Source organism: Rhincodon typus, unplaced genomic scaffold (assembly GCF_021869965.1).
Source record: "Rhincodon typus isolate 14 unplaced genomic scaffold, sRhiTyp1.1 hic_rhity00003189, whole genome shotgun sequence".
Lineage (NCBI taxonomy): Eukaryota > Metazoa > Chordata > Chondrichthyes > Orectolobiformes > Rhincodontidae > Rhincodon > Rhincodon typus.
The window spans coordinates 1-19,895 of NW_025968827.1; the positions used below are offsets into that span (position 1 = coordinate 1).

Consider the following 19,895-nt stretch of genomic DNA (forward strand, 5'->3'; position numbering starts at 1 on the left):
ACTGCAGTGTCCCCTCCAAGGCATACTCCATCCTGACTTGGGACTAATGATGTTCCTTCACTGTCACTGCACCTAAATCCTAGAAAACCCACCCTGTCACAACGGGGTGTACCTATGCCAGTCAAACTGCACTAATTCAAGAAGCAAGCTCACAACCATCACCTTCCCAAAGAGGAATAGAATTGGACCTTGCAGTAATGCTCACATTGCGGAAATGGATTATAAAAACATCCATGTCCCTGTTGTGCTGTCTCCTCCCCAGTATAGCATTGAAAGAGCAGATGGGTAGAAAGCATCAGTGGGATAGGAAGGCTGCGATAAACTAGACTCACAGTAACAAACACACAACTCATGATGCAATTTTTATTCTTGGCTGAGAAACTAAGTCAGTACAGTCATCATTGGCTGTGACCACAACTACAAGCAGATAGAAGCACGAAATCCCAGACAGGATCCATGGAGCAGTTATGGATTCTTTCAGTTACAGCAGCAACTTGGCAGTTTATAGGAGCACAGGAAACACAATTGCGAATTGCAAGGCAGATCGTTCCAATTAAATGTAGTCGCTGGAGGAAAGAGAGAAGAATTCAGTAAACTATTTGTATGGTTGGTCAATTCCCTGTTTTTGAGAGTATTAAGTGATCTTGTCTTTCTCCCCATTGCTTTATTTTGCTGGCTCAGCCACAATGAGAAAAAAAATCACATTAAGCTTGCTGTATTGAAAGATCAATTGGTTGGATGATGTCTTCATTGTTCTTTTCGGTGTTCTCTGAAGGGATGTGTGTTGACATTAAATATTGTAAGTTTTGACACTGTATCTGGCTGAAGTTCTGATTTGAAACAAACTAGATGTGTGATGACCGTTTGTCAATAGACCACAGGGTCATGCGGTATAAATGTCATTTGGTTCATTAAACAACACAAACGCTGTAAGAAAATTGTTTCCATGAACAACCTGAACAAACCGGCTTGAGATCAAACATCAGCCTCTTTCCAGAGAAAAAAAGCACTTATCTTAATGAATGGAAGATGAACTGCTGCGTTAAACATTGCAAAGTTTGCCAATGATCAATCACTGAAAAAAAAGGATACTGTCAATGTTTGATCACACTGGGCTGTTTACAAGAAAATGGAGGATAACAGAATGTGACCCAGGGTGATTGCAAGTTAGCTCAGGAATAGGATAATCAGGTGTGGAGCTGGCCTGCTGTGTTCATCCAGCTCTACACCTTGTTATCTCAGACTCCAGCATCGGCAGTTCCAACTATCTCTCAGGAACAGGAGATGTCTGGAGCAGGCTGATCACATGTTACAGTCCGATCTGGAGTGGTTTCTTCAAAAAGGAATTTGAAACTTCACTGTGGGAATTGAAGGTTTTTTTCAAAAGCAAGGCTTGCTGTCAATCACATGATTGGGTAAGGAGTGTTACTTTGCTGTAGACCCCCTGCTGGGGCTGTTTTTGATCAATTACTGGCTTGGGTGAATCCGTGTTTATCTGTTTCAGTTGGAGAGAAGGCTGCCTTGGACCACTTACCCAGCTGATTGCTGCAATTTCTAAAGAAAACCATCATTTTGAATTCAGGGTGGAACAATCAGCCACAGGAGGAGAAGTGGGCCATTCAGCCCATCAAGGCTTCTCCATTATTCAATGACATCATGGCTGATCTCACAATCCGCAACTCCACTATCCTGCCTATTCCCCATAATCCTTGATTCCATTCCTAATTCTAAACCCATATGGGTTTGTACCAGTATAAGAGATTGCCATTCGGGGTATCATCAGCCTGTGCAATGTTTCTGCAGGTAATGGAGAACATTTTGCATGGTCTATGCCAGGTCGCCACTTAATTAGAAGACAGACTAATAAGAGGGAATACTAATGAGGAACACTTAGAGAGATTGCATATCGTCCTTACAAGTTTTTGGCGAGGTGAGCATAGACATTAGAAGGGAAACTTGTGTTCCAAGCCACTCCCAAGTGACCTACTTGAGGTACAGAGTTGACAAGACTGGGTTACACCCATTGGAAGATAAAGTGAAGGTCATCAAAAGTGCCCAGGCTCCCACATCTGTCCAGGAGCTCAGGTCATTTCTTGGGCTGGTAAATTATTATGGAATGTTCACACATAACCTGGCATCCATCCTGGTACCTTTGCATCAACTCCTAACAAAGGGTCAGCCTTGGAAATTGTTTCAGACAATCCCTAGCTTTCAATGAAATAAGAAACAGCTGGCATCTTCTAAGGTGTTGGCACATTATGATCCCAAGAAAGATCTTGTATTGGTATGTGATGTCTCCCCATATGGCATTTGGGTGGTATTAGCTCATAGGTCGCTCAGTGAACAGGAATACCCAATAGCCTTTGCATCCAGGACTTTGGCTCCTTTAGAGATTAAATATACCCAGCTTGAAAAGAAGCAAATTTGGAGTAAAAAAGTTACCTTTATGGGTGAAAATCCATGATCATCACGGACAGCAAACCCCTACTTGGCCTGCTTAAAGAGGACAAGGCAGTGCCGCCCATGGCTTTGGGCCACATCCAGCATTGGGCTCTAAAACTAAGTACTTATAATTATAAGCTAGAACACTGTTCAGAAGGCTGATTAGCAAATGCGGATGCATTGAGCTGTCTCCCAATATCAGATACACCACTGTAATGATATTAAATTTTCTGGACATGCCCTTGGTAACAGCCTACTGAATAAGACTTTGGACACAGAAAAATCAAGTCCTTTCCAAACTGAAACAACTAGTATTAATGGGGAAAACCAAAGGGCCAACATTAGAATTGAAAGCTTTTTGGACCTGGAGAGATGACTCATGGTAGAGGACAGCATATTATTACATGGAGCAAGAGTGATTGTCCTGTGCACAGGTCATGGTCAAATACTGGTTGAACTCCACCAAGGCCATCCAAGGGTCTCCAAAATGAAGATCTTGGTGAGAAGTTATATCTGGTGGCCAGGATTGGATGCAGACATAGCTACATTGGTGGGGCAGTGCCCAGAGTGCCAACAAGTAGAAGTAACGCCAGCAGCTGCTCCACATCTTTAGGAATGGCCAGGTAAACCTTGGGCTCGGTTTCATATTGACGGCACAGGTCTTTTCATGGGTTCAATGTTCTTAGTCATTGTAGGTGCCCACTCAAAGTGATTGGACATGCATAGGGTCCATTCATCAAACATGGGAACAATGACAGAAAAACTGTGCTCACCTTTTAAACATATAGAGTCCAGAAATGTTAGTCACAGATAACAGGACATTATTTACTTGCAGGGAATTTAGTTGTTTCTTCAAGTCGAATGTGATTCGACATATAAGGACAGCTCCACACCACCCCTCATTCCATGGCCTGGCAGAAAGTGCTGCCCAAACTTTGAAGGCTGCATTGAAGAAACTGCGTATAGTCTCGATAGATACCAAGCTGTTACGGTTCCTGCTAGATTGTAGGACCACGCCACATGCAACACAAGGACAGCACCAGCAGAGTCACGAATGGGTAAATTCTTCCCAAAGCCAGGGGAGAGTGAAATGGCATCAGGAATTATAATGCCACATCCAAGACTCTGCCAAGCGAGAAGACAGTTTGATACAGGGGATGAAGCTTGGTGGAAGAATCATGTAAATGGCCCCGCATCTCAAAGAGGCATGGTCGAATGGAGGTCAGGACCAGTAATGTATAAAATTCCACGTGTAACGGTTCTGACTAAGCATGTGGACCATATGAAAGCTGCAATTTGTCAACAGTGCTAGAGTAAAATATGCCCTGTCCCTCAGTACTTTCGGGAAATGCTACTGGAACCCATGTATTCACCCTCACCGTCAAGTATCCTTCAGTCGTCCGAATCAGAGATAGACCTAATTGAAGTAGCCACTTTGATGTCTCTGCCACAAAAAGAAGGGAGTGAAATTCTACCGAGGCACTCCTGGTGCAAAAGGAAAGCTCCTGCAAGTTACACACTTCCCCATGTTGATGCTGAGTCAGAGCAACCTGACCTGGTGCTGGAACACCTCAGGAGGATTTCCAAGAAAAAGGATCAGCCTATGTCCTCGGACTCAGAGGGGAAGGGATGTAGTGATTATAATGAAGTCAGCCAGGTGGATCTCACAGAAAATCTGGTCCGATTAGGGAGCCCTGGCTGACACATACAAAGGGGAGTGTCAGAGATACTGTCACTTTGGTACCTCTCTTTTTAAGAGCAGTACTATAGTTAAGGACTGTTCGTGTGTAAATAAAGGGTGACTTGGTGATGGAATACCAGCGTCTCTAGAATTATTTCACTTCAGACACTACTATGAGCGATTAGTGACTTGACAGTCGCCAGAATATCAGCACAACAGACATCAAGAAGAAAGGAACATTTTCTGAAAGCCAACTATTACAGAAAAAGTTGGTCTTTCTTTCTCTTTTCCTGAACTGTGCGTGTGTTTATGTTCTGGAGATATTTCAAGGCATAATACAATTTTATACTTCTACATCACCGACTATGTTAAATTGATTAGTCCTTCATTCAATAAGTTCTGTTGATAATAAATCAATAAACTATGTTTATTAAGAAACCTGATTGATAGATCTTGGTGTTTAAAACCTGATGTAGATATGGCTTTCAATTGATCATCTTGGTAAAATCAATATAATCTTTCCGGTTGTGTTGTGACCCGTGGAATAGTGAGTGTGGAATGACAGTAGCCTGGGTCATAAGAAATCCAACTAAATGGAGTCCGGTTAGAATCTCACCCATTGATCTATTTCCCTTTCCCCTAGACATTCGGTAGCATTGACTTACCAGTTAAATGCACACAGTCTTCTGCACCACGAGAGTTATCAGGTTGCCCCGTGGCCCAGTTCACAAAATTTGACGAAGATCCATCTGTCCAGAGGTAAGTCCCCTCCTGTGGAGATATCAACTCATACCATTTAAAAGTAAATAATTTATTTCCCCGAAATAATGTGATGGAACAAATCAAGAAATGTTACCTTGTAGATATCATTCAAGCCAATCCAAAGAGGAGTCCTTACAGGTAAACTCTTGCGAATAATTTGATTCTGCGCCTCACAGTGAATGGAAGCAAGATGGCCCTCAGGACCCAGTGTTTGGCAATACAACTTGAAATGATTTAAACAAGACAATTTATTGCTGGTTACATTTTTACATTGAACATATTCAATTGTGTTGCTCCAACATGTTTAATGTTCAAAATTTGCTGCATTGCAGAATATGAACAATAAAATTACAACCTCCTGTCGCATATTTGCAAGGAGCTGCTATGGGCCGACTCCAAGTTTCAGTGAACAGTGCCACATTGAGGCCGATTATTTGGGACAAATTTCATTGTGGCTTCAAATTGTCAGATTGAAATGTCAGTAGCTTCTGTGCAACAGCTGATATTGGGCTGGGTTTGTGGTCGAACACTGTGTGGGTTATATTGTGTTTCCTGTTCTCCCCAAGTTTTATCTGTACACAGCTGTCAATACAGATGTGGGTAGTCACTGCACTCCACGTCACTGTGCAGCGAACACATCAACAGCAACAAATTTCTCATAATGACAGACCACAGCACATAACTGCTTGTCGACTTTAGAACACAGTCTTAGGAGATCATGTGACTCAACAACAGGTTCTTCAGAATTTGACAGATTGTTGCTGTAGGCATTGAAAAGTCACACAATGAGTGGGTCTGGTTCAAGCTCGAATGTACAGACAATGGGTGACGGAGATGGGCGGAATCTTGTCAGGGCCTGAACAACATGGGATATGGTGAGAGATGTGGCAGAATGATGTGACAGGCCAAGCAAGGCCTATCTCATCATCAGGAACAACTCTCTGCAACTTTGAACAACTCTCTCGGCAATGAGGTGAGATTCTCACTAGCTGGTGGTAAGTTGCCTGTTAAGGTGGAATAATCTTTGTTAACTGCACATCTTGCCTCATTAATATGCAGCTTTCCTCCTACTACCTGCCAGGAGCAAACGAGATGCTGAAAATTCAGAGAATGGAGAACGAGTACCAGACAACTTCAACGCACTGCTTGCTCCATTAGGACCTTCACGTTGGACATCAGGCTCAAATATCTCCTGGCATACTCCATGGGCACCAGGTCACATGCTCCCCATGTGCACAGATACTGGCATCTGGCATGTGCCAGCCTCTAAAATCCCTCATGACACATCTCCAATCCACTTACGTTGTGTTTCTGCCTTTCATCGCTGCACATTGGCATTGAGCAACAGATAGGCACAGCATTCCTGCCTTGTCCCTCTGGCAGAGATCCCAGGCTCACAGTAACGCAGTATTGCCGTGCTGTTTCATACAGCCTCACAGCTGGGAAGTTTTGTCATGGTGTGATCAGTTCTCAGTCAGGTCCAAGGAGGCGGCCTTCACTCAGGGGGTCCCAGCACAGTAAGGCAAGGGCAGCCTCCTATACCAGGCCAGGGGCTTGGACATGGCCAATTAGCTGCTTGGGGCAGTCAGAGTCAGGATGATCAGAGCGGGATATTGGGCATCCCATCACCCGTCCTGACTCTCTCTGCCCTAGTGTGAGCTGTTGCGGTCTGTAATGAGAGAGCATCAGGAATTAAGGGAGATGGAAGTGAATGGCACAGCTGCTACTTTTGGTGCAGGTACGAAGGGTTCCCTGAGCGAGTGAGTTGGTAGCACCTGAGGGTTTGCAGGGCCAATGGTGTCAGGGGATGGAGTAGGTGAAAGTGATCGAGGGAAGATGTTACATGACTGAGAGTGAGAGTATGAGCCTTGGTGGGACCTGGGTACGGGGTGGAGAATGAGTGTGAGGTATTGGAGAGAAGACAGTGGCACTTACCCTGGCAGGGTGGAGAAGACCATTGTCCTCTCTCCAACATTGCTGGGCATTCCTGCAGATGGCAAGGAGTCCCTGACCTTATTGCCTACATTGGAGCATGCTGGGAAGGTGTGGTTTCATAGCTTCCACTGCCAGTGCTGGGGGTAGTTGACATCCCAACACTGCACCATTCCACCACCAGGATCTCCAGGTCCCTGTCTGCAAAGGGGTGGTGCCAAATTTCCCTTTTCTGCCGTGCCCCAGGGCAACAGATCTCACTCAGCTTCAATGAGAGAAACCCTCTGTGAGACTCAATGGAACTGACTCTTAGCCAACAAACATAAGATTCAGCCTGAGAGGTGGGAATGCAGATTGAAAACGAATGTGGAAATTGGAAGGATATTTATTCCCTGGAATGAGGACTCTGTGCTGGAATGCATTACGAATTATTGCATTTAATTTGTACCAATACCAAGAATTCTGAAGAATGTCACCTTCAGGATATACACAGTTTTAAGGATGCTGCTGTTGACAGTATCAAAAGCAAATCAAAATCCTGTCCAATAATAGTGGAAAGGCACGTTGCTAGATTTTCAATCAGTCACTCAGAATAATGTGAGGGTCACTGATGGAGTTTGAAGGTGAGTTAGAAAAGATGGGGAACATGGGAGACAGACAGTAATAGAAACCAACTCTACTTTAGCAGTGCTGCAACCATGTGCACTGCAGGAAGGCAGCTCAACTACACAGGATCTGTGTCGGAGACTCCATAAGACAGTCTGTGCTATTGGATCAAACGGAGGGAAAAGTTCAGGAACTAGCAGGCATCCAAGAGTCTGATTCAGGGGGAATCTAGGGAATGAGGAAGTTGCTGACTCTGTGATGGGGCCCAGGAGAAGCCCATGAGCATGAATACTTTAATTCAGCTGAGAGCACTGGGATTGAAAAGCTCACAAGCGGTGTTTGCAGGATACAATTGAGCAAAATTGGTTTTGGGGTGGGGTGTGGTCAATCCCAAAGTAAGACGAGCTTGGTGATCTTAGGTATCACTGAGAGCTGGGGTTATGCTGAAACTGAGTACTGGAGTGCAGATTTGGAGTGTCAGGGAGCTTACACCACAGAAAGGACAGGGGTATCGACCAGAATGGGTGCACTCATTGACTGAGACGAAGGAGGAAAATAAGGTCACACTCCCTCCCCATTCATGCAATGCACAATGATGTATGAGAGTTTAAAACTGAGCCCTAAGATATGCTATACCATTGCAATGGATTGCTATACCGGAATTTGTTCATCATCATATTTCCTTTATCTACGCTTCAGTGTTTTCCCATTGTAAAATTTGCCTTCAATGAGAATATAGAAGGCATGGTTAGTTGGTTTGCAGACCACACCAAAATAGTAGACAGTGAAGAAGGTTTTCTAAGATTACAAAGGAACCTCGATCTAATGGATCAATAGTCTGAAAAACAGCAGATGGAGTTCAATCCAGATAAATGGAAAATATTGCATTTTAGTACAACAAACAGGGGCAGGTTTTATACAATTCATGGTCAGGCCTTGGGTAGTATTGTTGAACAGAGGGACCGAGGGTTCAGGTACATAATTCTTTGAAGTTTGCATTGCATACTGACAGGGTGGTTAAAAAGGCATTGAACATGTTTGCCTTCATTGCTCAGTCCTTTGAGTATAGGAGTTGGGAAGTCATGTTGAGTTTGTACAGGACATTGGTGAGGTCTCTTCTGGAGTATTGTGTCCTGTTCTGGTTGCCCTGTTATAGGAAGGATATTATTAAGCCAGAGAGGGTCACAAGAGATTTACCAGGATGTTGCCAGGTATGGAAGGTTTGAGTTATAAGGAAAGACTGGATAGGCTGGGACTGTATCCACTGGAATGTAGGAGGTTGAGAGGTGACCTTATAGAAGGTTATAAAATCATGGGGGTATGGATAGTGTTAATGGTAGGTGCCTTTTTCTTAGTATGGGGGATTTCAAGACTATGGGGGCATACTTTTAAGATGAGAGGAGAGAGATTTTAAAAAGACATGACTGGAAAATTTTTATAAAGAGGGTGGTTCGCGTATGGAAAGAACTTGCTGAGGAAGTGGTGGATGAGGGCACACTTACAGCATTTAAAAGACATTAGGGTAAGTACATGGATAGTAAAGATTTGGAGGGATATGGGCCAGGAGCGGGCAGGTGGGATTAGTTTAGTCTGGGATTATGATCGGCCTGGACTGGTTGGGCCAAATGGTCTGTTTCATGCTTATGACTCCATTTACCATTTCAGATCATTAGTGTATACAGCATATTTATGACATTTCCAAAAACAATGCTAAAATTAAAATATCATGGCTATCCTAACCATGCAATACTCGAAATAAACCATCTCACTCCATTTATCTGCTAAAGCTCCAAGTGGATGTACAATGTTTCTTTTCAAACAAACATAGAACAGGACAGGATAGCACAGGAACAGGCCCTTTAGCCTACCATTTCTGTGATGACCATGACACCATTCTAAACTAATCCCATCTGCCTGCACATGCTACATCTCCCTTTATTCCCTGCCTGTCCATGTGTCTCTCTAAATACCTCTTCAACATATCTGCATCGACCATTTTCCCCAGCAGTGCATACTTGCTGCCCACCCCCTTCTGTGTAAAAAAACCTGCATCACACATATCCTTTAAACTTCCACTCCCCCCTCTCCTACATTAAACATATGCCACCCAGTATCTGGCATTTTCTCCCTGAGAAAAAGATATCCAACCTACCCATGCTTCCCATTAATTTATAAACTTCTGTCAAGGTCACCTCTCAGCCTCCAACGTTCTAGTGAAAACAATCCAAGTTTTTCTCTCTTTATAGCTAATACACTCCAATGCAGTAACATCCTGGTAAACTTCTTTTGCACACTTTCCAGAGCCTCCCCAACCATCCTATGGTGTGGTAACCAGAACCAAACACAATTAATCAAATATGGTCAAACTAATGTTTTATTCAGCTGCTCCGTGACTTGACAACTTTTCTCCTCAATGCCCCCACTGATGAGGGTACCCATACTGTACACCATCTTTACCGCCTTCTCCACCTGTCACAGTCTCATAAAGAACGGGAACAGACCCTTCGGTCCAACTTGTCTGCACGCACCAGACATCCCAATCTGATCTAGTCCCATTTGTCAGCATTTGGCCCATATTCTTTTAAAACCTTCCTATTCAGATACCCATCCAGATGCCTTTTCAATGTTGTAAATGTACCTTTCTCCACCACTTCCTCTGGCAGCTTGTTCCATACACAAATTTTCTTTGCAAGGAAAAGTTACCCTTTTTAAATATTTCCCCTCTCACCCTAAACTTTTGCCCTCTAGTTCTGGACTCCCCCACCCTGGGGAAAAGACCTTGGCTATTCATCCAATCCATGCCCAATCCATGTTCCAGGGATAAACGCCCCAACCTATTCAGCCTCTTCCTATAATGCCAACTCACCAGACCTAACAACATCCTTGTAAATTCTTTCTGCACCCACTCAAGTTTACCAGCACACTTCCTACAGAAGGGTGACCAGAAACCTTATGCCACGTGCAGTGATTCCTGGACTTGCACCCCAAAGTCCTTCTGTATGTCAACATTTATAATGGGCCTGCCATGTACTGTATACTTACCTCTTGCATTTGGCCTCCCAAAATGCATCACCTCACACTTGTCCAGGTTACACACCTTATACCATTTCTCTGCCCAATTTTCCAACTGATCCTGATTGTGCTGTATTCTTTGACAACCTTCCTCATTATCCACAACGCCAACAAATTTTGTATATTCTGCACGTTTCCCAATCAGATCACCTACATTTTTATCTAAATAATACATATTATTTATCTATATTACAAACAGAGGTACCAGCAATGATCCTTGCAAAACACCCCTCCACAAGTACACCTTATCTTCTATGGCCAAGCCAATTCTATATCTAATTTACCAACTTGTTGTGAATTCCAAGTGATTTAATCCTCTGGACCAACCTCCTATGAAGGGATTTTGTCAAATGCTTTAGTAAACTCCAAGTAGACAACATCCAATGCCCTACCCTCATTAATAATCTTGGTCAATTGCTCAATAAACACAGTCAAAATTGAGAGACAAGATCTCTCCTGCACAAAGCCATGCTGATTATTTCTAATAAGTCCAGTCTTTTCCAAATATGAGTACAAACCAAAGATGTCTAATGTATTATGTGCAGAATATATGTGAAAACTATTGCCCAACAGGAAGGTAGAAAATTAATTGATCACACAGACATGTGTGAGCAAGTGAAAGAGACCTGAGGAAGCCACTCAACATAAATTCCCAGTCAATAAGCCAAACCAAATATTAGGTACGTGTTGAGGGCCTTTGAAAAGACCTGAATGCATCGCTGATTGGCTGTTGATTTTTAATTGTATCTGTCCTTTTAATGGGCTTGCAACAGATCTTCAAAATGGACCTTGTTTTCTATGATCTGAAGATCAGAATCCCAATCCTGTCCCCATAAAATTCCCACACTGTTCATTTTACAGAAAGTTTCCCCGGATGGCGATCAAGATCAGGGACTTGTGCTGATTTCACTCTCTTCTCATTCAGAGAAACTCAGATCAATTAAAACAGGCAATGACCATCTTCAACAAAAATGAATCTAAGTATCTCCCCTTGATATTCAATGACATTACCATGACTGAATCATCTTCAATTAACATTCTCACAATGCCATTTGTCAGAAACTGAATTAGACTAGCATATAAATAAATACCTGTTGCTACAAGAGCAGAGGTCTGGAATGCTGCAGTGATTATCTCACCTCCCAACTCCTCAAAGCCAGTCCTCCATGTGCAAAGTAGAAGTCAGGAGTGTAAGGGTGTACTCCAGTTTCCTTGATGAGTACAGCACCAAGAAAGCTCACATAGTTTGAAGGCATCAAGGAGAAAGCAGCCCACTTGATTGGCCACCCAGTGGGCACCTTGAACATTCACTCCCTCCATCACTAATGAAGTGTATACTCAAAACATTATCGTGCTCTCTCTCCATGGATGCTGTCATGTCCAGCATTTGTTGTTTTCATCACACATCATCTAGTCTTGTATCTATAATCTCTTTTTCTCCACTGTTACTCAATCACATCCTGGAAGCTTCCTTACTACAGCACTGCAAGGTGTACCTACACTGCAAGGACTGCAGAATTTGAAGAAGGCAGCTCTTACTACATTCTCAGGGGCAACAGAGCTGGACCACAAATGTTGATCCTGCTGGAAATGCCCACATATGAACTTAGATCATAGGGACAGGAGTAGGCCATTAAGCCCCTTGAGCATTTTCTGCCATTCAATATCATCATTGCTAACCTGTGGACAACTCCATATACCTTCCTTTTGCCCCTTACCCTTAAAACTTTCGCTTAACAAAAATTATCTTCCTCAAATTTAAAATTAGCAACTGATCTCGCATTCACTGTTGTTTGTAGAACAGCGTTCTAAATATCACACACCGTTTGTGTGCAGAAGTGCTTCCCAACCTCTCACCTGAACAGTCTGGCCATAATTTTTAGAGTATGTCTCCAATCCAACAAGTGAATAAGTGAAGTCTCATTGTTGTCCATAGATGAATAAGGGACCCTCCATGTCTGGTAGATTCATGTCACAGCTCATTAGTCTCATCATTTAATTGCACAAATGATGGAGTTCATGTTAGCCAGGGAATGTACACATGGCTTCTTTCATTCTGTGTTCAGTCATTTCAGAAACACTGAGCAACAAACCCAATAACTCACAATGGAGATTCCAAACACTCACCTCAGCCTCAATCCAAGTCTTTTCCTCAGAAACAAACTTGTAGCAATAACCATAATAAGTGATGCCATCAAAACAATCCCCTTTGCCTGTGAGACCACGTTTCTCAAGGTCCTGATCCATATGTGTCAAATTCTGCACGGTCAGATGATCAGCTGCAGATTAAAACAAACCGCAATAATCTCATCATCCACAGTTCATTTCCCCTTCATGGGGCTACAAACTGATGAGCACGTGGTCAATGGGGCCTGCCTCAGTGTGGGACTTCTGAACTGACTGCACTGTTTGTTTACATGGAAATATAGAGAAAGTTCAGCACAGAAACATGCTGTTTGGTCCAATTAGTCAAAGACTGTGTTTATTTCCTGCAGGAGTGTCTCTCCTTTCTGGTTATTTTGTCCAACACTACAACCAAATCACTTCATTCCCTTCTGCTTGTCTACTTTCCTCTCAATGGGGCTATACAATCTGCCTCTAGCACACCATATAATGGCAAGTTTCAGAGTCTCAACACTCTGGAGGAGGTCATTTCTCTTGAATTCCTTAATTCATTTGTTGGTACTGAGCTTATATTTTATAAAACCATCTAAAATATCATCAACGTTACACCAGATTTTCACACTTCTTTTGCCTTTCATGGTTAATCTCAGACTCTCCCTTCCTCAATATCTCTATTTCTGAGGTTATGCTGTCAATGGCAGAACTGGAGAAATGCACCAGCTCCCACACATACCTTCATTACACTTATTCCCATGTCACATTCTGTAAGGAGTCTGTTCCATGCAGTTCCTCAGTCTGTGCTGTTCTGATGATGCCACTGATGATACCAGTGTTTCTGATATCTCCCCTGTTTCTTCCCAGAATGAGAGCGCACTCCACCATGATTGGCAATCCCTTCAACTGTCCCATTTCCCACACTTCGCGAATTCCTTCTGTTCCTTCCATGAATAATGTTAGAGCTCCCCTTTACCTTATCTTCCACCTCTCAGACCACCATACTGTCCACATTATCACCTAATATTTCTGACGCCTCATTCATCCCCATCCCCATTCAGCATTTGAAGGGATTGTAAGACCCTGGTCAGTTCTTCAAACACTTGACACTTGGCCACAATCGGTACTTATGAGGACTCATTCTCTGTCTCCTCACAGACAGCGCTCTTCCTACACCACACTTCACCATCAGATCAAGAGAAAGCTGTACAGGTGTTCCCCGTCCCCCTTGTGTTAGGGTGTGTCTGACCCACACTATAGTGCAGTGAGTGTGAACTGCAGTGTCTCAGGCAACAGACACTTCCTGCAGGTCGACTCATACCGTTCAGTCTGACTGCACCAAATTCCCAGCCTGTCTCGTCCTGATACACCTCCTGCACTAGAATTTACATCTTGATGTTTTGTTTGCGATGATGGATTTTTAGAGACAAGAGAATCCATTTACCTGCCACATTACTGACAAGCAATGCACTCAGCAGCAAAACTCCAATCAGCTTCATGCCTGAGGTGAAGATCCTCTCCTCAAATCTGAAATACAAAAAGAACGCAACATTAACATGAATACATTAGAATAAAGGTGGGAATTTCCCACTCCGATTGTTACCTCTCTCTTTCCCAGATATCAAATATGATGGGGTTTCTGTTGCTGCTGCCAATATATATCGTCAACTGTGAAGAGCATGGAACCATTGAATCAAATCTGATTGGCCTGACCATTAATGATATCAACGTTATTGTCAAATAATCAGTGGCTGACAGCCAACGGGAGGCTCTCGAACATATTCACATACAGGATATTCAAATATGTTCAAAATATTTGATGTGCTGCACCTAAGAATTTATGCTGTGGCATTGAGTGCTGAGTGAGAGCTGGAATTGGCAGTCACTTTTCCCAAAGCCTACTTCAGAAAGTACGATTTAATAAATGTCATCAATGCCAACAATTAGGAGATAATAGGAAGAAGGATCTAGACCCGAAACATCAGCTTTCCTGCTCCTCTGATGCTGCCTGGCCTGCTGTGTTCATCCAGCCCAACAATTAGGATCTGCATATTATTGTAATGAGATGAAGTTCCCAGAAAAAGGGGAGAGTACTGACAAAACTTGAGAACTTGACTTCAATTTAGTTTTCAAGCTAATGGAAAGAAATTTGGGATGTTTTATCAAATTAAAAGTGCATGTCAATGTCAGTCGTTGTTGTTTCATTCTCTTTCCTACAATCTCTTTGAGTTAGTGGTTTTAAATTTCTTGGCTTGTTCTATTTCCCCTTGTATAAATGAACCATATTAACTGCGCCCCTGTCCTGTGGCAGTATGATGTTTTCTAAAGAGTTACATGTAACCATGCCTCTGCTCTCTTTTCCCAAACTCCATTCAATAGGCACCAGTGCCACAGAGCCTGACCAGGTCTTTATTCTCTTTAAGTTTTATTAGTTAATGATAAACTCTGTTTCCCATTCTGTTTTAAATTTTTTTTAAACTTAGATCTTAGCGTGAGCATGTGGAAAGCTTCAGCAAAGATTGTGGAGAGACAAATGGACAAATTTGGATCCGCTTTGTGTTACTCGATAGTTATGAGTGTTTGTCAAAGATCTTACTTGTCACTGACAAGGAGACAAACCAAGATGGATCTTTACCCGTCATCATTAACATCAACCGATTTGGACATGGTCTCTGAATCTCACCTCTCTCAGCCCCTCGAGCCTGTACCATTGCTCAGTTGGATCCGAGCTGATTTGTGTCTTAACTCCATTTTGGTTCCATGTTCCCAGTCATTCAGATTTTCCATTGGAATTTTCCATTCAGCCCAGCCTCAACAGCATTTGGGGACCGAGTTCTAGATTTCTACTATCCTTTATATGAGACAGAGCCATATGATATCACCTTAAATGGTAATGACCTAATTTAAAGATTTTCCCTCTGTCCTGTCAAGTTCAAGAAGCAAAATAATTTCTTCAAATCAGCTCATTGCCTGAATTCGGTGAAGCCTGAACCATTTCTTACTCAGAAACAATCTACATTACTATCTGGACTAACTCCTTTTAGATAAAGTCAGAAGTCTCACAACACCAGGTTATTGTCCAACAGGTTGATTTAAAATCAAATGTTTTTGGAGCGTTGCTCGCTCATCAGGCTCCTTCACCTGATGAAGGAGCAGTGCTCAAAAAGCTTGTGATTAAATAAGCCTGTTGGATTATAACCTGCTGTTGTGAGACTTCTGACTTTGTCCACTCTAATCCAACCGTGGCATCTCCACATCATGGCTCCTTTGGTTCAGAGATGTTATGACACGTCTCTGGGCTAATTGGTGCTTAAATGCCAAGAAGTAGGGGCATAACCACTGCACTGCATGCTCAGTTTGGCCGTTTTAATCATTTTCAATCTAAGAACCATCTGCTGAATCTGTGCTGTACCCTTATTATGGTCAATATAATAGCCCTGCAGTGCACTGACCAGAACTGAGTGCAGCGTTTTTACTGTGTTAGAAAATCTTAAAATCAATTAGTGTTCAGAAGGGTCTAGGCCCGAAACGTCAGCCTTCCTGCTCCTCTGATGCTGCTTGGCCTGCTGTGTTCATCCAGCTCTACACCTTGTTATCTCAGTGTTCAGAAGGAGGCCATTTGGCCCTTTATCTGTGCTAATGCTGAGAAAGAACTCTCAATTTGGTCCTCTGCTCTGCCTCTTCACCACATTTCCACTTTAAGTATTTGTTCAATACCTTTGGAAAGTTGTTCGTAAATATACTTTGATGACCCTGTTAAACTTTGTGTTGTAGATAAAGTAAAGAACTGCACTAAAACATTGTTTCTCTGGTTCTTCTGTTAATTAATGTAAATGTGCCTCTACCCACTTGCTGATGAATTTGAATACCTCAATTCAATCTGACCTTCACCTACTCTGCCCTAAGAAGAACTTTATAGTAAATCTGCAGATCTGGAAGGGAGGGGAATCAATAACATAGGATTCTCACGGTTTCCTTGAAGGAGTGTGGAGGGACGCTCCTGTTCCTCCTGGTCAGTAGCTTTAAACATTACTCGATTCTCAATCATTTTCTGAGTCATCTGTGTCCAGGATCTTCACTGCTCTGAGCTTCAGCTGCAGTATTTATGATTGTGCGAACCCATGACCCACAGTGGGCAGGTTCTAATCACATTACATTACTGGGGATCAATGACTCTGTTTAAACTAGGTTCCCTGTTCCTGTGGGATGGGTGGCCATCCAGTACCCAATTTCAGTTAGATTCAATAGTGGGGCAAGTGTTGAGGTGGTGTGTAGACACAGTGCGAAAGTGAAATGAAATACTGCCACCATGTCAAATCTTTGTACCCATGTAGACCATTGGAAACTGGTGATGCCAACAGTTAAACACGCCACCTATAATTCAAACACAGGCAGCCCCATGAGGCGGTCTTATCACGCAATGAAAGCAAAAGACATGCATCCTGTGTGTTTATGAAACATGATTTGGCAAAGTGCCCTCGATCTTTCATCGAGAAGTTATTCAAAGTTAAATGGGAGATTGTTTTACTCAATCAACAAGGAAGTTGGAACATATTTCTGTTCAGCAGAAAACATTGTGTAGTAAATAAAAAATTCTTGACCTAAGACCGCAGGTACTGGTAATACAATGGATATCTTTTTATGGATATTATCTGCTCCACTGTCACACTGATATGTTCCAGGAAAATGAAGTATTATTTATATTTATACTGTAAACATTGGTGTATTCACACATCAGCAGGTATAAACTTCAAATAAAAGTCTGTTTTTTCAAATTTTCACATGTTTCACTTAACCCTTTTGACATCTTATCAGAATGAGAGCATTACACTTTACAAGAGAAATAACTATTGTTTAATCAGATCAATAAAAGAAAGACATGAACTTTCATAAACTTAAGATTCCCAAATACTTGACAGCCAATGTTTCTCTCATTTCATTTGTTTGTAACAAAAAATAAATCATTTCAAATCGACCTCAGATTTTCAGTCCAAACCAACTGATGGAACAATCTGAATCGCTTGAGGTTGTATGTCAAATTCCTTTGAGGAAAGTGTCCAGTGATGAGTTCCAGGGTCTGATTAGGAAATCTGCAGACTCATGACAATACTTTCCTTTTCCATCATAGAGTCATAAAGCATGTAAACAAGCCCTTCGGTCCAACCAGTCCGTGCCGATTGTGATCCTAAACTAAAATGGTCCCACCTGCCTGCTCCAATTCCATATCCCTCCAAACCTTGCCTATTCAGGTGCTTATGAAAGTGTCTTTTAAACATTGTAACTGTGCCCACATCCACCACTTTGTCAGGAAGTTCATTCCACATGCGAACCACCCTGTGTAAAAATATTGTCTCTCATATCTTTTTTAAATCTTCCTCCTCTCACCTTAAAAATATGCCCTCTAGATTTGAAATCTCCAATCCTAGGGAATAGATACCTACCATTAACGCTATTTATACCCCTCATGATTTTATAAACCCCTATAAAGGTCACCTTTCAACCTCCTACGCTCCAGTGAAAAAAAGTCCCAGCCTTTCTTTATAGCTCAAACCTTCCATACCCGGCAACATCCTGGTAAATATTTTCCGAACTCTCTCCAGCTTAATAATATCCTTCCCATAACAAGGTGACCAGAACTGGACACAATACTTCAGAAGAAGCCTCACCAATGTTCTGTACAACCTCAACATGACGTCCCAACTCCTGTACTCAAAGGTCTGAGCAATGAAGGCAAGCGTGCTAAATGCCTTCTTAATCTCTCTGTCTATGTGTGACACAAAATTCAAAGAATTATGCACCTGCCATCATAGGTCCCTCTGTTCTACAACACTACCCAAAGCCCTACCATTAATTGTATAAGTCCTTGTATAAGATGGGTTGAAGGGCTAAATGTTAATGATGATATTTGACAGCTGCATGAGAAAATAGGTCGTATGGGATGGGCTGCATGACCTTGGATGAGTCCTGTGAACATTCCCGTACGTGCCGCAGACAGCATGATTAAAAAACATGTTTTCTGTACGACCCAGCAGTTTTGTCTATTGTATCTGCTGTTTTCAGTATTGGTTGTTTGTGATACTGTATAAGAGAGAGAGAGAGTTTCATTCCAAGCTGCTACTGCTGCTATTGGACTTCATTTCGGCTTGGAATAGTGAACAGTGCCAGGAATGAACCTACACCTCCAGACCAGCCATCGATTGAGGTGTCCCCAACAGACAGAAGAAAGTGAGACCCTACTGCTTTTTCCAGAAAAGCGTGAGACACTTTGCTTTATTTTACTTTTCTTTTCCATGTATTATTACCACTATAATCAGTTATTATTGCCATTATAATCATTTATTATTGCTTAATAAACATTCATATTTAAGCAAATTGCTGTTGTTGAGCCTTCTGTTAATTATATTTACCGAATCTGAAAACAACCGCTTGGATACACTGTGTGGTAATAATACATGGAAAAGAAACGTAAAAAAAGCAAAGTGTCTCACGCTTTTCTGGAAAAAGCAGTCCTGCCCCTGTTTGTTGGACCAAAATGCATTTATCAAAATTGAATTCCATCTGCCATTTTTCAGCCCATTGATCCATTTGATAAAGATCCCTTTGTAATCTTAGAAAACCCTCTTCACTGTCTATTATGCCACCTCTGTTAGTGCCATTCACAACTTACTAACCATAACAGCTATCAGAATCTTCACTGCTGTCAGCTTCAGCTGCAGTATTTATGATTGTGTGGACCCAAGACCCACAGTGGGCATGTTCTAATTACATTACATTGCTAGAAATCAATGATTCCGTTTAAACTAGGTTCCCTGTTCCTGTGGGATGGGTGGCCGTCCAGTACCCAATTTCAGTCAGATTCAATCGTGGGGAAAGTGTTAAGGTGATGTGTAAACACAGCGCGAATGTGAAATGAAACACTGCCACCGTGTCAAATCTCTGCACCATTGGAAACTGGTGATGCCAACAGTTAAACATGCCCCCTGCAGCTCATACACATCCAGCCCCAAGAAATGGTCTTATCACGCAGTGAAACACAAAATATTTAGCATGTGTGTTTATAAAAGAAAATTTGGCAAAGTGCTCTAGATCTTAAATTGAGAAGCTATTCCAAGTTACACAGTAGATTGAGCAAAACAATCAATGAGGAAGTTGGAACATCATTCTGGAATATGCCAGAGATAGTAGGAACTGCAGATGCTGGAGAATCCGAGACAACAAGGTGCAGAGCTGGATGAACACAGCAGGCCAAGCAGCATCATAGGAGCAGGAAGGCTGACGTTTC

General features: G+C 42.3%; 1 protein-coding gene across 1 annotated transcript; it reads right to left on the reverse strand.

Annotated features, from left to right (window-relative positions):
* Positions 1 to 349: 349 nt before the first annotated feature.
* On the reverse strand, positions 350 to 16,405 carry LOC109931370 (C-type lectin BML-2-like). The gene is made up of 6 exons (XM_048593588.1): positions 14,217 to 16,405; positions 14,058 to 14,140; positions 12,623 to 12,774; positions 4,980 to 5,108; positions 4,789 to 4,894; positions 350 to 566 (listed from the first exon to the last, which is right to left on the reverse strand). Exons 1-6 carry the CDS (start codon positions 14,327 to 14,329, stop codon positions 478 to 480), a joined length of 672 nt encoding a protein of 223 aa, XP_048449545.1. The 5' UTR covers positions 14,330 to 16,405; the 3' UTR covers positions 350 to 477.
* Between the last annotated feature and the right edge of the window lie 3,490 nt (positions 16,406 to 19,895).